General features: G+C 48.0%; 1 protein-coding gene across 1 annotated transcript in view; it reads right to left on the reverse strand.

The window, feature by feature from the left end:
• Positions 1 to 1,411: 1,411 nt before the first annotated feature.
• The window catches only part of CFAP221 (cilia and flagella associated protein 221), an 83,594-nt gene continuing 66,039 nt past the window's right edge, over positions 1,412 to 18,966 (reverse strand). Inside the window, exons 19-23 of the mRNA XM_060153164.1 lie at positions 16,858 to 17,016; positions 15,397 to 15,488; positions 9,084 to 9,176; positions 6,579 to 6,674; positions 1,412 to 1,517 (exon numbers count right to left, since the gene is read on the reverse strand). Coding sequence (XP_060009147.1) covers positions 1,412 to 1,517; positions 6,579 to 6,674; positions 9,084 to 9,176; positions 15,397 to 15,488; positions 16,858 to 17,016 — 546 coding nt within the window. The remainder of the gene's footprint in view (positions 1,518 to 6,578; positions 6,675 to 9,083; positions 9,177 to 15,396; positions 15,489 to 16,857; positions 17,017 to 18,966) is intronic.

The following is an 18,966-nucleotide window of genomic DNA, read 5'->3' on the forward strand; positions in this document are numbered from 1 at the left end:
CGTCTGGAGGGGTGGGATAGGGAGGGTGGGAGGGAGGGAGACGCAAGCGGGAAGAGATATGGGAACATAAAAAAAAAATTATTTCAAAATTAAAAAGAATTTTGAAATTACTGCTGCCTCGGTCCTGCCCTGTGAGTTAAGGGGAGCTCAGATTTCTGAACACTTGTTTAATGCCAGGTACACTTTTCGCATTTCCTAATGTAATCCTCACAGCCCCATGGGAGGCGAGCCCTGGAGCCGGTCATACGGGGAAAGTGGAAGCTCACAGACACTAAGGAAGCCGTGTGGTTGATGAGAACAGGACCAGGATTCACCTGGGACCAGATGGCTGCCCAGGCCAGTTCCCCCACCGCCCCGCAGGGAGAGCCTGGCGCCAGGGCAGAGGAAGCTAGAGGCGGGACCCAGAGACGCAGGGGCTTGCAGCCCCCCGTGAGGAATCTGGACTTTATCCTGGAGGCCAGTGGGTCTCAGTCTGGGCTGCACATCAGATCCTCCGGAGAGCTCTAGAGATGATTACTGCCTGGGTCCTACCCCAGGAAGTCTGACTCAGCTGTTTCTTGGTTTTGTTTTGTTTTGTTTTTTATATTGGAGTAGAGTTGATTAACAGTGCTGTGTCAGTTTCAGGAGTACAGCAAAGTGATTCAGTTATACATATACATGTATCTAATCTTTTTCAGATTCTTTTCCCATTTAGGTTATTACAGAATATTGAACAGAGTTCCCCGTGCTGTAGAGAAGGTCCTTGTTGGTTATCCATTTTAAGAATAGCAGTGATTCAGCTGTTGATTTTGAAGCTCTCCAAGTGATTCTGACGTGCAGCCAGCCTATGCATAAGAACTGGAGTCATGCTGCCACACACGGTCAAAAGGCCTGCTTGCCACTGACCCTTCGCAGGGACTCCTGGGCCCGAGGCGACGCCCTCGCGCCCCAGCTGCTCCCGAGAACCCTTGCAGAGGCCTCACCCTCTTCTCCCAAGCCAGTCTGCGGGCTCCGGTCGCCCCCCGCCTGGGTCTGCCCCCGTCACAGCCGCTGGGGAGCTGCTGTTTCCGGGAGCGGCCGCCAAAGCCAGGGTCTGGTGCTGGGGGGCCGTGGGAGCTGGCGGTCACGGCGCGGGGGGGGGGGGAGCAGCCCCTCCCCCGCCCCCCAGAGGGCGCTCGGCCTCTCGCACTCCGGAAGCCTTTGCTCCCACGCTAAAGCTTGCAGCCAGGAGCTCCAAACATTGCCATCATACTGATGACATTTTACTGTTACAGAGAAAAATAATTTAAAAATATATACATCATCCACATTTCAATTATTTTTTCCCTCTGGAAACGTTAATTCCCCAAATGGCTGGAACGTAAACAGACCAAGAGGACCACGGTGACCTGCAGAAAGCAAGTGAGCGGAACTGACCTCCCGGTGACTGTTGTTATTCTAGAGTCAACGAGTTGAGAGCTTTGCCCCGCAGGGTCTTCATCTCCTCAAACACCTTTTCTCCTGCCTTCTCCAGTGGCTGTGCTTGGTCTCTCGCCTCTCTAAGTATATCCATCAAACACAGACCCGGCAAGGCGCATCGGGGCCCTCATGAAACACCACCAACCTGCTGCCGGGCCCAGCGGTGCGAGAGATGCCTTGCGAAGGTCGGAGGGCTGTTTATCCGCATACACAGTTGAAACCCCGCTTAGCGATCACTTAGTTACCAGTGGAAACACCCAACTGGTAAGTGGCTCAAGCCTGGTTTCCAGTCTGAGCCGCACCAGTATCTTAGCAGAGCCACGTGACCTAAGCTCTCAGCCGCCGTTTCCAGACGCACACCTGGTGTGCATCCCGTCCCCCAGGATTGTTGCAAAGGGGAAACGAGAACTTACTCCTACACATCCCGGCATGATGGCTTCTGAAGGCTCAGTTGGCGGGAGCCGGTTCTTCATGTTTATGAGTCGAGTGGACGCACATTGTCTCTGGTTCTTCATGTTTATGAGTTGAGTGGACGCATAGTATCTCTGACTCTGGCCATAGTTCCAGAAGGTGGGAATCAAGAGGGAGGGCTCTGCACCTGGGTAGAGCAGTGGCTGATGTGGAGGCCAGATGTCGCCGGTGTGGCGAGGGGTAGAACTCTCCAAATATCTGGGAGGACGTGATGAGTGTATTTGGTTGGAAGCACAGATGTCTAAGGACTGTGAGCTCAGCTATACGATCTGACCAGATAGAAGAATTCAATACAGAATTAAGTGCTTCTCCCCTATATTCACAGCAGCAGGAATCTAAAGTCGACACAAATGAACTTATCTACAAAACAGAAACAGACTCATGGGCATAGAGAACAGACTGGTGGTTGCCAAGGTGGGGGAGGGATGAATTGGCAGATGCAAACTATTAGCTATAAGATGGGTAACCAACAAGGTCCTACTGTATAGCACAGGGAGATATATTCAATGTCCTGTGATGAACCATAATGGAAAAGAATATGAAAAAGAATATATATATATGTATAACTGAATCACTTTGCTGTACAGCACAAACTAACACAACACTGTAAATCAACTATACTTCAGTAAAATTAAAAAAATAAAATTAAGTGCTTCTGAAACATTTCCTAAAGAGGGTGAAATGTGAAGTTTTGGCAAATACCCGAAAGTTTTGAAAAAGCAGAAATATCTGAAAATGAAGAACTAAAATGTTCCCTAATGTGTATAATTAAAAAAAAAAATTGGCACCACCTTATGGAATCAGTGTAAAAATATATAGATCATGTCAGCCCTTAAAGATATTAATGATTGAGTGATATGATAATCTAAGGGGAGTTGAATGATATGTTGGCAACTGAAGTCACTCTCACAGTTCCTTGGACGTTTGCAATATGATTCTCCTTAGCGGGTCTTGAGAGGGTGCGATCACCATCAAGGCAGCAAAGAATCTCTCGGGTTGATTACAGCCATCGAGGGAGAGCAGATGATTCTCTGCATCCGTGAAAATAAATATTTGCCACAAACCCAATAGACAGCAGTCTTCATGGGGACAATAAGTCCCACTGATGGGTTCTTTATTTCTATCCCTGTCTGACCAAGCTCTGGTGTGTGTGTGTCTGACTCTGTCTGCTTCTGGCTGAGGCTGAAGGAGGTGAGGAAAAGGCACAAGGAGAGAGAAGACAGAGCTGAGCGTTGGGTCATGCCTGCTATGCGCTGGAGAGAATTTCAGAACCAAATACCTGCTGTACAGCATAGGGAACTCTACTTGTATCTTGTAATAACCTATAAGGGAAAAGAATCTGAAAAAGAATATATATATATATATATATATAACTGAGTCACTCTGCTGTATACCTGAAACTAACACAACTGTAAATCAATTATATTTCAATAAAAATTTGAAAAAAATGAAACAAAATCATCTGTGGGATATCAATCAGTTGGAATACTATGCAGCCAATAAACTGATAATTACATTGACAATTTTGACACATGAAAAAACGTACAAAAAATAATTTAAACTGCAAAATAGATGAATTCAAATGGCCATGGATCTATTTATTGAAAATGTGTGAAATGTATGTGTATTTTGAAAAAAAAATTGGAAGCTAAGTTGTGCAGAAAATGTTTAGAGTTCATTGTTGGGTTTTTTTTGTTTTGTTTTTTTGGGTAAAGTAGCTAAAATACATTAAACAAGAAAAGAAGATCTTCCACTTTGGGTGAATATATAAAGTAATAAGTTCTACTTCATTCAATAATCATTTGATAATCCAATGGCATTCAGTATTAGCTTCTGTAGTGAAAATGGTGAAAAACCAGGTTAAATACCAAGTAAGCAAAGAGGTATTAGATATTGCCCCACTCATGGGGCAAACCATTCTAAGTCCAGGGGTAATTTTTGAAATTGAAAAAAAAAAAGTATCCCTTAGTCAGGGATACTTCCCTGGTGGCGCAGTGGTTAAGAATCTGCCTGCCAATGCAGGGGACACGGGTTCGAGCCCTGGTCCGGGAAGATCCCACAGGTGGTGAAGCAACTAAGCCCGTGCACCACATCTACTGAGCCTGCACACCTAGAGCCCGCGAGCCACAACTACTAAGCCTGCGAGCCACAACTACTGAGCCCGCGCACCTAGAGCCCGTGCTCTGCAACGAGAAGCCACCGCGATGAGAAGCCTGTGCACTGCAATGAAGAGTAGCCCTCGCTCTCCGCAACTAGAGAAAACCCACATGCAGCAACAAAGACCCAATGCAGCCAAAAATAAATAAATAAAATAATTTTAAAAAAATTAATTGAAAAATAACCTCTTAGTCAACTGTTTGTTTGAAACCTGAAACAGAATGCAAAGTACATCTCTTTGTTGAGGTGTCAGAGGTTCTATGTGCTATGTAGTGTAACATGATATTTTATTGTTAATTAGCTGCTTAAAACCGATGCTCACTGAAATTCTATTTAAAATTTTTATTTCCTCGATTTTCTTTTACGGGAAACTGCCAGTCTACTTTCTGAGAGTGTTGGTTTGCTGTAGGCCTCTGCTACTATCACAAACAAACCAAAGGAACCCCATGCTCCTCTAAGATATGTGGGTATTCCCTTCCAACAAGGCAGGGCCTCCCCAAAACACCCCAAACAAGGAAGACAAACTGAGAAATTTACAGTATACACAGGAAGGGTAATTATCCCTAAAATATGAGGGACTCTTACAAATAAGTAAGAAAAAGATAAACACTTTCTACAATATAGGTAAAAAATCCCTTCATAAAAGAAGAAAAACAACTGATAAACATAGGAAATTTTTTACCATCACTTGTAAACAAAGAAGTTTAAAATTAAAACAATGATATGGTCATTTAAAAACCTATCATATTGGTAAAGAAAAAAGCCTGATACCGTAACACGTTGTTCAGGGCATTTGAATGTGCGCATCCTGACCTCTGCTGGTAGGAGGTTTGTTGATGAACTTTCTGGATGGTGGTGAAGCACTATATATTAAAACCTTAAAATGAACATGAACCTAGCATTTATGTGTCTAGGAATTTATCCCAAGGAGACAGTCTGATAAGTTTTCAAGGAATTATGACACAAGGAGGTTTGTTGCAGCGCTACTGGCAACAGCAGAACATTGGAAAGAGGTGATGTGATCATCAGAAGGGCGTGTGAACACACGATGGCACATCCACGAATGAGATGCAAAGGTGTATGTCTGTGTCTATACAGCTATGTTTATGCTATACTGCTAAATAAAATTCTAGAAGATAAAACAATATGATTGAATTCATATATATATAAGGTACGCATGTATGAATATATGTCAACACATACAGTTGGCACTCTGTATCCATAGGTCCTGCATCTTCAGATTCAACCAACCCCGGATGAAAAAAAATTTCAGAAAGTTCCAAAAAGCAAAACTTGAATTTGCCGTGCGCTGGCAACTATTTACAAGTCATTTACATTGTATGAGGTATTATGAGTAATCTAGAGATGACTTAAAGTATCTGGGAAGATGTGCGTAGGTTATGTGCAAATTCTACAGCATTTTATACAGGGACTTGAGCATCCACAGATTTGGGTACTCAGGATGGGGGTGTCCTGGAACCAATCCCCTGTGGATACCGAGTGATGACTGTATGTACGGTTTAACAAAATATAATAGGTGTTTATGGTTTATTTAAACTAACAAACAAATAAATCCTTGGAAGACCACACATCAAAATGTACAAGTTACTGCCTCTGGGTGGTAGGATTATTGTTTTTATTTTATTCTTTATATTTTTCTGTATTTTCTAACATTTTAATAGTAAAAAAAAGGCTTTATTTTTATTTTTTTCAGTAGAATTTTTTTAAAATCACTGATTTGTTTATTTCTATTTTTGTTTATTTTTTGGCCACGCAGCATGCGGGATCTTAGTTCCCCGACCAGGGATTGAACCCGCACCCCCTGCAGTGGAAGTGCAGAGTCTGAACCACTGGACCGCCAGGGAAGTCCCAAAAAAGACTTTTTTTTTTTAAAGAGAAAAAGAATTCTAAAAAGGATAACTGGAATTTCAAACTGACAAACCATATGAACTCTGGTGGTTATTTACTTTACCAAAGTATTCTTCAAAACCAATTCTTGAAGGGTGACGGTTTGCTCGGCTAGTTGGCCCCTGAGGGAGAGGCAAAGAGAAGAATTCACGTGTGCCAAGCGAGTTCACATCGAGCAGCTGGAGAGGTGTCTTCGCACTGGCATCTCATTTAACCCTCACAACTGCCCAGTTACTTAAGATGAGCAATGCAGCTGGAGGTGGCACGGGCGCTAAATGGGCTGCGGCCCCGGGTCTCGCCAGGCTCCAGAGCCTGGGCCTCTTATACTGCATGAAGCTCATTCAGCTACTCATAAGAAACAAACACAGCTCTGAAATCACACGATAAGCAAATGGGAATGCTGGACTCTGTTCTAAAGGTTTATTTGCCAACAACATTTGAGGGAGCGTCGCTATGCATAAAATACACATCTAAACATCTGAAGCATTGGAAACGTGCCCCTTTTGACACGTTCTTAGATCCAAACAGCACGGCAGTTCTGTGCGTCCCGTAGGGTGAACTTTATCCTGGCTGCCTCTTCCTAAGCCATCAAAGCATCCACTTACTTCTCCTTCTTGGTGTCCTTGTAGTTCAACATAGGGAATTCCACCGCCATCATTTCTGGGGTCAGCATGATGTCTATACTCTGCTCACAGAGCTCGCTGAAAAGGAATAAAATCGAGAAATATTGTCGTCATTTAAGAGTTACGCAATTCTTTCACCATTCCTCCCACCTACTCTTCTGGAATCTACGTTAAAAAGCATAAGGCTGACAAATAGCTTTTTACCAACCCACAGTAGTGGGAATGGTTATTTATAAGCAGAGAATAAAAAGCAGTTTAGAGGGGGCTTCCCTGGTGGCGCAGTGGTTGAGAGTCCGCCTGACGATGCAGGGGACACGGGTTCGTGCCACGGTCCGGGAAGATCCCACATGCCACGGAACGGCTGGGCCCGTGAGCCATGGCCGCTGAGCCTGCGCGTCCGGAGCCTGTGCTCCGCAACGGGAGAGGCCACAACAGTGAGAGGCCCGCGTACCGAAAAAAAAAAAAAAAAAAGCAGTTTAGAAATGCGGTTACAGAATTCATATTCTCTTCAGGTGCACGTGGAACATTTGCCAATATTGACCATACCTTGGACCATAAGGAGAGCATGAATGTTTCAAAAGATTGAAATCATTCAGAGAATGTTCTATGGCCACATGGAATTCGAATAGAAATCAATAGCAAAGAAGAGTAAAAAAATCCACGACTGCTTTAAAAATGAAACAGTATATTTCTAAATAACCTATGGGTGAGAGAAGACATCGCAGGGACCGAGGTTATTTTTATCTTGGGCTCTGCGATCCCCTAGAGCAGGGGTCAGCAAACTTTTCCTGTAAAGGCCTCTGCGGGTCGTAGGGTCTCTTATACAACTACTCAGCGCTGCTGTTGCAGCATGAAAGGAATCATGGAAAAACACATCCATGAATGAGTGTGGCTGTATTTCAATAAAACGGTTTGCAAAAGCAGGTGGCAGGCCGGATTCGGCCGTTTGCGGACCGCTGGCCTCGAGCTTGGGTGTTGGATGGTTACAGCTGGGTCCCTGCACATGTGGGTTCCAGCTCCACGAAGCAGCGAGCGAGAGGGTGCAGGAGCCCACTCCATTCCTGGCCCTGCCCTCGGGAGGAGATCTCACGTCTGCTCCTGTCCCTTTGGCACAGGCCGAGTGACATGGATGACGTAACTGCAGGGGAGGCTGGGACGGTGAGCCTCCGGTCTCCACAAGTCTATTTCTTTAGAAGGGACAGTTTTTTTGAGAGAGGCCGTCTCTGCTACACTCAGAGAAATGCTCCCAAGATCAACGAAGGCTTCAAAATTTAGAATTAGCAGCAGGAACCCTCTGCTGACAGCGATGCGTAAACAGAGGTGGGCAGAGCAGTTTTCTGTTGGGAAAACACCTTGAAACCCACAGGGTCGTTCTGATCCGTAAGCTTCGCTGAGCAGCGGCTCCGGGCCAGTCTCGCGTGAAGCCGGCGCTGTGCGGAGAGCGCCTTCCCCTTAGCGCTTTCCTCACCCCTCAAGAGTGGAAAATAGCAAGACCTTGTTGCGGGTGAGCGAGGCTTTTGCCAGATGCCCATTTAGTGCGCAGTAGACGTCGGTCACCGCCCCCCCCCCCCCCGCCGTCGTCCTGGGTGACAACCCCTGAGAAGCAGGTACTACTCTTCCCATTTCAGAGATGAGGGAACCGAGCCCCAGGGGTCCGCGCATCAGTGCTGAATGGGGGAGGGGTCTGCCGAGCATCTCCCCAGCTGTCCCCAACGCTGACCCTCAAGTAACCGTGTGTCATCCCCGCCCGCCCGGCTACAGTGTCCTCAGGAAACGCCCTCGTGCTCCGGGGTTTGAGTGGCGGACACTCAACCTCCCTGTTCACCCTGGGTTCCAAGCTTCAGGCGCTCAAGTGTCACACTTGGGTGGGGGCAGGTCTCACGAAAACCGACACACGCCTCAGATATTCAGGACTTCACTCACTGATTATCTACAGGGAAAAATGGTCGAGTGGGTACAGCCACAGGAGATTCAAGGATGCATTCCCACTGGATGTTGGATGCTCATCAGTAAAGTCAAGTTTAAGCAGCTTAGTTTGGGGCTGATATTTCTTTTTATTTTCTTCCTTTTTTTTTTTGTTTGTTTTTGCTCTTTCTTTTAAAATTTCCTTTGTTTTCGTTTTTCTCTTTTTTCTCTTTTTTATTTATCTGGGGGCGCTCTATTTCTTTATGCCCCTCCAAACCCCACCCACCCTTCGAGTACTAACCCCAGTCAAGGCGACTCTGCAGCCTTGGAAGCCCACTCAGCTCCCCCTCCGCTCACCCCTCCCCTGAGCGCCTGCAGCACGGAAAGATCAGCCAGTGTGAGACCTTAGGCTGTTCTCCACCACGAATCCAGCATCCTATCTAGTTGGGCGTATGGCTGGGTGTTAGCCGTGTCTCGGCCGGGGTGCAAGCTCGGGCACTGGGCGCTCCTTGGAAATCTCTCACAGCACCGGGACTATTTCTGGAAAATAGACATCACGAGATACCAAAAGTAAAAGAGTACCGTTCGAGGGTCTCCATTCTGTCTTCCTCTGGTAAGGCATCAAGAACGGCAGGGACGTCTATAGGAAGCATGGCTAAATTGAAGGAATCGCAGCTGTGGAAAAATCACACATTTGTAGTCTCGGGGTCTTTACACAATTTCCTAAAGCACTTTCCTTTCCACCACTGGTGTTTTACGCTACTGTTCTGCCCTGCTTCGTTCTTGCAAACCCACTCATGTCTCCCTAGAGGTAAAGGCGGGGCTGCGATAGGTACCAGTCAAACCCAAGAGAATGGGGCCAAAGAAGACGCTTCCCGGTGTTACTGTAAATCAACTATACTTCGGTTTTGAGAAAGACATTTCCCAGAGTTTAGAAACAGAACTGTCAAACTTGTGGTGTCTAAACTTACGCTATTTCCCGGGGGTCGGGCTGGCGTGGGGCAGTTAGTTCGCTTTTTTTGTTCTTAATATTTTTTCCCACGTTTATACTCTTCCTTAGCTGTTTATTCAGTTTCAAACCTCCTCCCCACCCCCTTATATATTGTTTGGTATCATGATTTTACAGCTTCATATACAAATTACTGGGTGTTGAGGACATCAAAAGAATTGAGATGGGGAGAAAAGACATTTTGTTATTTTTAAAGTCGGCGGCAGACTTCTGTTTCAAGTTGGTGGAGCAAACACTCACCTTTTAAAAAAATTTCCCCTCTTTTGGGTCTCAACACCTTCTTAACATGCCTCTCAAATGATATTACAGGAACCCACAACAGCAAAGAGAATAGGAAAAGAGTCACAAATGGATAAACTTTTAAAATAATTTTCTGGAATAAGTTTCTAGAAGCTGAGAGGAGTGTTGTCTCATAGAAGAGAGTAAAGAATGACCCACAGCAGGAAACTGACCTCCTCGCAGGCTCTAGAAAGGCTGCAGGCAGAGGGTAAGGCAGGCGGCAGGAACGGAAAGCCAGGAGGTTAATTGAAGCCTCCTTGGTGCGTGCAGATACGTCTTGGAGATAAGTTTCTTCTCCTTGTTTAATAAGCAAAAATGCTTGTTTATTAAAGTGGTTATAGGTGAAGCAATTCTGAAACTATTTTTGACGTTCTATAAAACTGAGGGAGTGAGTGTGTTAGGAGACCAGGGGTTCTCACAGGGGAAAGAAGAGACAGACAACTATGGACCGGGGAAAAGCAAGCAGCAACTCCATGAATGTGGGTTGGGATTACAGGCACCGGTGTGGATTCATGATGTCTAAAATGGGTGTAGGTGTGTGTATGGGTGCCTACGTGCACATGGACATGTGCATATGTGTGTAGATGTATGCAGTCATGTATTTTTGTATAAATGTGTACATACGTGTGTGTGTGTGCATATATATGTATGCATTTCCCCACGTACACACTCCGGCTTGTCCGCCGAGGAGGCCAAGAGATGACTCCTCCGCTCCACCCCCAGTAATGATGTGTGCACCAGGAACCCAGATTTTGGTCTCTAACACCATTCCTCACTGGAAAGGGACCTGGCTTCCACCACCCAGAGATTAGTCCTATTTACTGACTTGGTGACAGAGAACACAGGTTCTAACGGACAATCCCACTGAGACCTCAGAGCGCGTGTAGCCGAGAGGAGGGTGGGAGAAGGTGGAAGCCTGGACCACTCCCCAGGGGCCAGGGTGGTCTGGAAGACAGAATGGCAACAACCAAGGGTTTTTCATGAGATCAAACTTACCTAATTTTAAAATTCTGAGACCATGTCCTGCTTACTTTTCCATGTGTTAATATGTTCCTCTGGAATTGAAAGGGTGGTGGCAGTGGACGGAGATTGGGGGTTTTGTTTTGCTTTGTTTTGTTTCATGCCTTTCTTGGAAAAGTAAAACGCCGACAACTCTAAGTCAATTCCTAAGATTATTCTGGAAATTTCAGTTGTCTATAAAACCCCAAAGTCTGGGCACCACTGGATTAGATGACTTCTTTATCGCTACTTACTCAGATTGCATGAAAGTCACAGACACTCAGTAAATTCTCTCTGAATTTATTAATGAGCAAAGAACCCAAGTGAGCTGTTTTGATCATTACGAATGCAAAAATAACTTGGAGTGAATAAACATTAACTAAGGATACTGCATGGTTTAACAGCAACTCTCAGGGGCAGAAATACAGGGGAAATAGCAGCTAAGAAATAGGTAATCTATTCAAGAAAAATGACCGCAGAGTTGAAATATCATTAGCAGATGTGTAGGAAGTTTAAAAGGGAATACTATTATAATTCTATAACTCTTTTAGAAATAAAAACATTATCTAGGGTCTTACATCATAGAAATCCATGATAAAGAAATAAAGAATCCTCTCTTGATTTTATAATCTGTGGTGCAATTATGGTTTATTATGAAACAAATTGGCCAACAGAGCACTTGGGCACAGAAGCTGGAGGTAACAAGTCCTAGTTGGGGAGTTTCTTGTTTAATTCACATTTAATTCATGGTTAGTTCAAGCCCAAGGTGACTGCGTTCTGAGTGCCTTTTGAAAGAACAGCCTCGTGAGATTTTTCCAAGAACATTGCTTTGGAAAAAAAAACAGGCTTTTTTTTTCTTAATTCCCGAGACCAGTGCTTGCCGACAGCTGGTGGACCCCGGCGTGTCCACTGCCTGCCGTTGCTCGATGTGCGTATTCAGCCTCTGGACGGTACCCACACCAGCTGTGTTTGGTCTGCTGATGACTGCGGTCCATTCGGAAGTGCCCTCACCCCACAGCAAAATGAGGCCGTGTGTCTAGCTGGTGGCGGGCCATCGCCGTATGGTGGCAGCAGAGTTACCGCAAGGTTTAGTGGGTGGGGGAGGGCAGAAGTGGGAAGGGTTACTAAGGATGGGGCTAGATGCACCACTTGAGTCCTCACAACTCACGTGGTCCGTGAGGACCCCTTCACCGTCCCCGTTTCACAGATGAGGAAATGACTGCTCAACGGGCTTCAGTAATAGGTAAATGTGGCCCAGGGAAACAGAGTGGGTGACAGGGCTAGCGGGTTACGAGGCAGGTCTCTCAGACACCAAAGCATTCCTTCTCCCTACAAGGTCACTGTTCCACCCAGCCCTTGATTCTGGAGTTTTCAGATTCTAGAAATATGCTAATGTTACCAAACAATTTCGTGTGCCTGACGCACAGCAAGGCCAAGCAACCCAAAACGTCGGAGTCTGGAGCAGAGAGAGGTTCAGGGCCAGCAAGGAGACGAGGTGGTTTGTGCCCCCCAAACCCAGAACTGCCCAGTGGTTTTCAGGCAGGCGTTTTTAAAGGCAAAATTTGGGGTGAGGGCTGCAGGGTGTGTGACCGTCTTCTGTCTGGCTGGTGGGGAGGTACAGACCCCTCCCTATGTCCTCTGCCATGGCTCCTCTCTGAGGTGTACCCAGATAACAGTATCTGATGCACATTCCTCAGCTGTCTTACAGATGCCGAAACCCGTCAAGCGGAAGTTGACCACTTGCCCATGAGCACGTAGCCCCCACACCTGAGGACTGACGATGAAACACCACCCTGTAACCTCAACACCACCCAGAGAGCTGTGCGCGAGCTGATCACACACCCTGCAATGCCCCTCCCTCACCTGGCCTTTAAAAATGCTTCCCTGGAAGCCATCGGGGAGTTGGGGCTTCCTGACCTTTAACTGACTGACTCTTTGCTTGGCGCCTGCAACGAACGCTGCACTTGCCTCCACCACGAGCCGGTGTCAGTAGATTGGCTTTGCTGTGCACAGGCGAGTGGACCCAAGTTTGGTTCGGTAACATGAACTCACAGAAAAGGAACTAATATTTTGGAGCCCCTACCATGGGCCAAATCTTGGTCTCATGTTAATCTCCAGGCAGAGGGGGGCAGGAAGCACCGAGGAAATAACCCGAAGGGAACAGCAGGTGGACAAGCCTAGATTCTGCTTCATTCAGGAAGAGCTTTTTGCCTGGCAGTGCAGGAAGAAGTAAAGGTAAGTGTTCCAGGGTCACAAACTGGATTGCAACGATCTCCTCAAATACCCGGGGAGGGGCAGGTGACGGGTGGTACATACGGGGTAGGTGCACATCGGGGTAAGCCTTCCTACCTCTGCTAAAACGAAAATGTCGAGGCTGAGCGGGGTCTTCACAGCAAGCCCGAGCGGCTTGTGTTCTGCACGAGAGGACTGGGCCCAGAGAGCTGGCCACAGAGCGTGGCCGGGGCCACACAGCTCCGGGAGGCTGCGAGCCATTCTGGTGACGGGGAAGAGCCTGCACTCGCTGGTGGGAGTCAAGGGTGCGTGTCCCTGCCGACCCTGGTTGGCGGCGGTGCTCCGGCAGAGCTGGCCACTCCTGGGCCGTGGCAGGGCTCTGCCCCCACTTGGGCTGGGCCTCACCCTGAATCGAAGGGTTTGAGCAGAATGTCGCTGCTGATGGTCATTGTGTTGGGACACTAGTCACATCTGCTCACCAGCGACTCATTTCACTACGTTTTATAAGGACAATGGGCCAAAGAAGCAAACTCCAGGGCTCAGGAGTAGGTCACTGACCAGGCCGTGTCTTAAAGAAAAGGCATCAGTCTACTTGTTTGAGATCCTAGGGCTCTGGAGAGGTGTTAAATGAGCAAATTAGCAAAAATGTGCTTACTCTAAATTTCCTCCTTCTTTGGTCTAACAATATTCTCATCTACCTGCTCTGTCTCTGTGTGATGACAGCTGTGGGGCCGCCCGGTAGACGGCCAGGCTGGGGCATGGAGAGAGGTGGATCATTTGGGAGTGGATATGGAGGGTGTGGACGGCGAATCTTGGCAACTCTACAATGTTAAAAATGGACCATGGCTATTTCGGCTGAATTATATGGATTGGTGTCTGCTTTTATGGAAGCATGGACAACTAGCCACCTGTGACATTGACTTTTTAAAAGTATATCTCAAGAGCTACCATGTGATCCAGCAATCCCACTCCTGGGTGTGTATCTGAATAAAACTCTTATTCGAAAAGATACATGCATCCCTATGTTCATAGCAACACTATTTACAATAGCCACGACATGGAAGCAACCTAAGTGTCCATCGACAGATGAATGGATAAAGAAGATGTGGCACATATATACAATGGCATATTACTCAGCCATAAAAAGAGACGAAATTGAGTTATTTGTAGTGAGGTGGATGGACCTAGAGTCTGTCATACAGAGTGAAGTAAGTCAGCAAGAGAAAAACAAATACTGTATGCTGATGCATATATATATAGAATCTAAAAAAAAAAAAAAGGTCATGAAGAACCTAGGGGCAGGACAGGAATAAAGATGCAGACGTAGAGAATGGACTTGAGGACACGGGGAGGGGGAAGGGTAAGCTAGGACGAAGTGAGAGAGTCGCATTGACATATATACACTACCAAATGCAAATGTAAAATAGATAGCTAGTGGGAAGCAGCTGCATAGCACAGGGAGATCAGCTCGGTGCTTTGTGACCACCTAGAGGGGTGGGATAGGGAGGGTGGGAGGGAGGGAGATGCAAGAGGGAAGAGATGTGGGGATATATGTATACCTATAGCTGGTTCACTTTGTTATACAGCAGAAACTAACACACCATTGTAAAGCAATTATACTCCAATAAAGATGTTTAAAAAAAAGATGCGGTACATATATACAATGGCATATTACTCAGGCATAAAAAAGAACAAAATAATGCCATTTGCAGCAACATGGATGGACCTAGAGACTATCATACTAAGTGAAGCAAGTCAGAAAGAAAAAGACAAATGTCATATGATATCACTTATATGTGGAATCTAAAACAATGATACTAATGAACTTATTTACAAAACAGAAATAAACTCACAGACCTAGAAAGCAAACTTGTGGTTGCCAGGGGGGAGAGGGGGTGGAGGAAGTGGGTGGAGATGAATCAGGAGTTTGGGATCAAGAGATACACGCCACTAATTTATAAAAGTAAACAACAAGGGCCTACTGCATAGCACAGGGAACTATATTTGATATATTGTAATAACCTATTAAGGAAGAGAATGTAAAAAAGAATATATGTATATATATACACACACACACACACACACACACACACACACACATATAACTGAGTCACTTTGCTATACATCCAAAACTAACATAACATTGTAAATCAACTATATTTCAATAAAAGTTAAAAAAATAAAGTATATCTCAATTAAGATAAAGTCAAGATATGACTTTATACACACCATCATATTCCTCTGGTGAGCAGACTTCCCTCACGATGCACTAAAAGTATGCTTTGACATACTACCGGCAGGTAACTTCTGAGGTTGCAGCCTCTGCACTCTGCAGGGCACACACACCTCCGTGAGGCGACGGGGAGCTGGGCTTACCTCTGCGTCACCTCTGTCTTCGAGGTTTCGGGCAGGGACGAGAGGACCGGGCACTGGAACCTCTTCCAGGTCATCACTCCAGGAATGACATCCTGTAATAGAGCCGGCACAGGGGGACCACATGTAAAGTTCAGGAAAGACTTCCGTTTCATTCAACTGAATATTTTTCAATCCAAGTTGAGCTCCAAAATGTATCATTCCATTAAGTTTAGTAGAACTTTTCTGAGGCTAAAAACGACAGCTGCTCCAGCAACTGCTGCAACAAGGCAACAGGCATTAAGGCAGGGAGGACGGAGAGGCTCCCGCCCCTGTCTTATGTGGCACAGGGGCAACGGCCCTGGTGCTGGAGGACAGGTCTGGCCTTTCCACCCGTTTTGACTACTGTGCATGTGATGCTAATGCAACATTCAGAGGATGGGTCAGTTCATCAGAGGGCTGTCCAGGCAGGGGTAAGCGCGCGCAAAGGCATGGAAAATGCGAGGAGGGTGCTATCAGGAGAGCACCGAGTGCAGGGCGGGTGACGGGGGTGACAGGAAATGAGGCTGGAGAGGCAGGCTGGTTGTGAAGGGCCTCGTGGGCCAAGCTAATGAGCCTGGAGCTGCTCCCAGGGGCAGCAGGGACCACGGAGGGTTTCCAAACTGGAAAACGACTGGATCGGATTTGTGTGGAAGGAAGGCTTCTCAGGAGGGTGACGGTGCGCTGCTGGGCCCTGGGGTGCAGGACAGGGAGTCACATGGCGCGTGAGGCCAGCCGGTGGGATCCAGGGAGGGCCCAGGGGCGGCTGCCTGTGGGGCTGGGGAAGAGGGAGCAAGCAAGGAGCACGGGGATCAGGCTGGAGTCCTAGAACCAAGAGGCAGGAAGGTGATGCGGGAAGAGGCATGAGGCGGAGCTGGCGGGGCCAGGGCTGAGACAGCCACCCACCTAAGTTAGGGTTTCATCCCGAGCGGAGGGTGCGGGCCACCCAGGAGGTGCCTGGAGGCTGAGGTCAGGTTGGTTATTTGGGGGAAGAAGGAGCTCTCGGGGGCCTCTTCCTCACTGTGCATTTGTCACATCACCACCTTGCCCATTATGACGTTTCTGTCCTCGTTGGGGATCAAACAAAGAGGGGGGTCATCCCACAGGGTTATGGCCGCCACGTGACTGTTTTTCCATGGTTGCAGCGGGGATAAGATGAATATTAGGCATGACCTTCAAGGAAAAAGAGACTAAGAACGTTGAAAAGGGGGCAACGTGAAGCCTGGGAGCTGGGTACGGGCTGATGGGGATCGTGCTGAGTCCCCACCTGCCCCCCTTCAGGGCTGGGGCATGACAGGGTCCACAGCGCCACGGTTACTGTCCTCGTCCTGCAGCTGTGGCAGCAAACCCTCTACTCCTCGGTTCCAGCGGTGACCCTCCCTCCTTGTCCCCTGCCCGGCCCCGCAGCCCAGAGCCAGCCCTGCCGCTGAGCCGGGATGGCTTTACCATGTGATGGAGAAACTGCTTCTGGGTTAGGGGGATGCTGGAGCTGCAGTGGGACTCCTTAGTGAACTTGTATTTGGGGTGGGTGCACAGATGGTAATCCATCGAGGTTTCCACGTAGGTCAGCGGGTGCTTCACGGCAAATAACCCTGGGCTGGGGTTCTGCGGGAGAGACGAAAAACGGGGTCTCTTTTGTTGACCGGTTTCCTCCTCTGCCACAGCACAGGCGTCAGCTAAGGTTCCCTTCGGCCCCCCCTCCCCCGGCACGCGCATTCTGACCCCGCCTCTGTCAGCCCGTCTGGGAAAGAGAAGCAGGAGAGCAGAGGTGGCTTCAGATGGGCAGTGGTCACGGTCATTCACAAATGTCACTTTTCCGGTTGAAGCGCTTCATTACATACCACGCGGATTCACTGATCTTCCATGGAAACGAGTACAAATGAAACTGCAGCTTAAAGAGCTTAAAGTATTTGTTTCTGAATTTGATCAATTAGGGGGATTTATTAAATAAGGAAACTGGTTTTAAAAAGCAATGAGCTTCTGGTTTTGGAAACAAAAGAATAGCTTCTAAAAAGTAACTTTAAAGAGAAGACAGGGGCTTCCCAGGTGGCGCAGTGGTTGAGAGTCCTCCTGCCGAGGCAGGGTACACGGGTTCGTGCCCCGGTCCGGGAAGGTCCCACATGCCGCGGAGCGGCTGGGCCCGTGAGCCATGGCCGCTGAGCCTGCGCGTCCGGAGCCTGTGTTCCGCAACGGGAGAGGCCACAACAGTGAGAGGCCCGCGTACCGCAAAAAAGAAAAAAAAAAAGAAAAAGACAAAGGAGAGGGTGGCATGTGATATATCAGGAAACATCAGCATTTAACATTGTTTTGGTGATGTTTTTACTTCAGGAAGGCTCCATTTGGATGAAGTATCTGGCTTTAAGGGAGTTCCTGTCTTTTACTAATTTTCCAGCAGAACTAATGGAGGCACAGAGCAATTATATCAAAATGTACAAAAATGTGGAGCCTTTTAATGTTCCTTCTGGGGCCTGTCCAACAAAAACCCAGCTCTTCTCCCAGACAACATAGCTTTTAGCTCCCTTGTGGTTGTTTACTCACAGATGTTTAGGAACCACTAAGTTGAGATTCTGTTCTTTTTGTTTGTTTGAAGAATTAAAAAAAAAATTTTTTTTTTAAAAACCCACAGAACTCCACACGACTGACGGGAACCCAGTCTCAGCGCCAAGAAACAAATGTCCCCAACAACTTGAAGACGACGTGACAGCACCCAGAGGAGGGCCCGGCTATCGTGCGTGTGATGAAGGCGTCCCGGCCACGAACGCTGGGCTGCCTGTCCTCCAGTCATGCAGGGAGGCTGACTTGCAGCCAGGGCCACGGAGAAGCTCTTGCGCCGACGCACGGACGTAAAGGCAGCAGGACGGCAGGGAGGCGATAACCCCTCGAGGGAGTCAGGAGTGGAGTATCTGTGTGTCCACAGCAGCTCTTCTCCCGTCCCTCACAGGGCCGCACGGAATGGGGACAGGGACAGAGGCGAAGGCAAACCTTGGGTCCCCACCCGGACCCAGGTCAGGGCTGGAGGGCTGGGAGGGAACGAGGGGAAAGGTGGGGCGTGGTGAGACAAAGCCGGGGAGACTGAGGATGCAGAGGAAGGCGGGTGTGGGTGGGCAAGTGGGGGACGCGTCCTGCCGCCGCGCAGGGCCCCTTAAATCCCCCAGCGTGCGAGGACGTGCCGGAAGGAGGGGCAAAGGACAGGAGGCAGGGTGAGCACCCAGCCGGAGCCGCCCAGGTGCTCTGGGCACAACTACCTCCCCAGAAATGGGGCGAGGGCCAGAATCTGGAGGCTGCTGGCCTCCGCCACCAGGAGTCACCCCTGTGGTGACAAAGGACAATCGGGACAGCCCCTGGGAAGGGATGCCTCAGGGATTCGGGGCAGGATGACAGAGACCCCAGCTGGGCCTGGTCACAGTGTGACCAAGAGGTGGAGTCACTGATGGGGGAGGGGCTGGCAGTCTCACGGGGACGGGGACGGGGGGCAAAGGTGCACAGCCCTGGGGTGGGGGGGACACCCGCCGTGTGGCCAACTCTCTGGACCTGCCTTGGGTCAAGTGCAGCGGA

Source organism: Lagenorhynchus albirostris, chromosome 6, assembly GCF_949774975.1.
Source record: "Lagenorhynchus albirostris chromosome 6, mLagAlb1.1, whole genome shotgun sequence".
Classification (NCBI taxonomy): Eukaryota; Metazoa; Chordata; class Mammalia; order Artiodactyla; family Delphinidae; genus Lagenorhynchus; species Lagenorhynchus albirostris.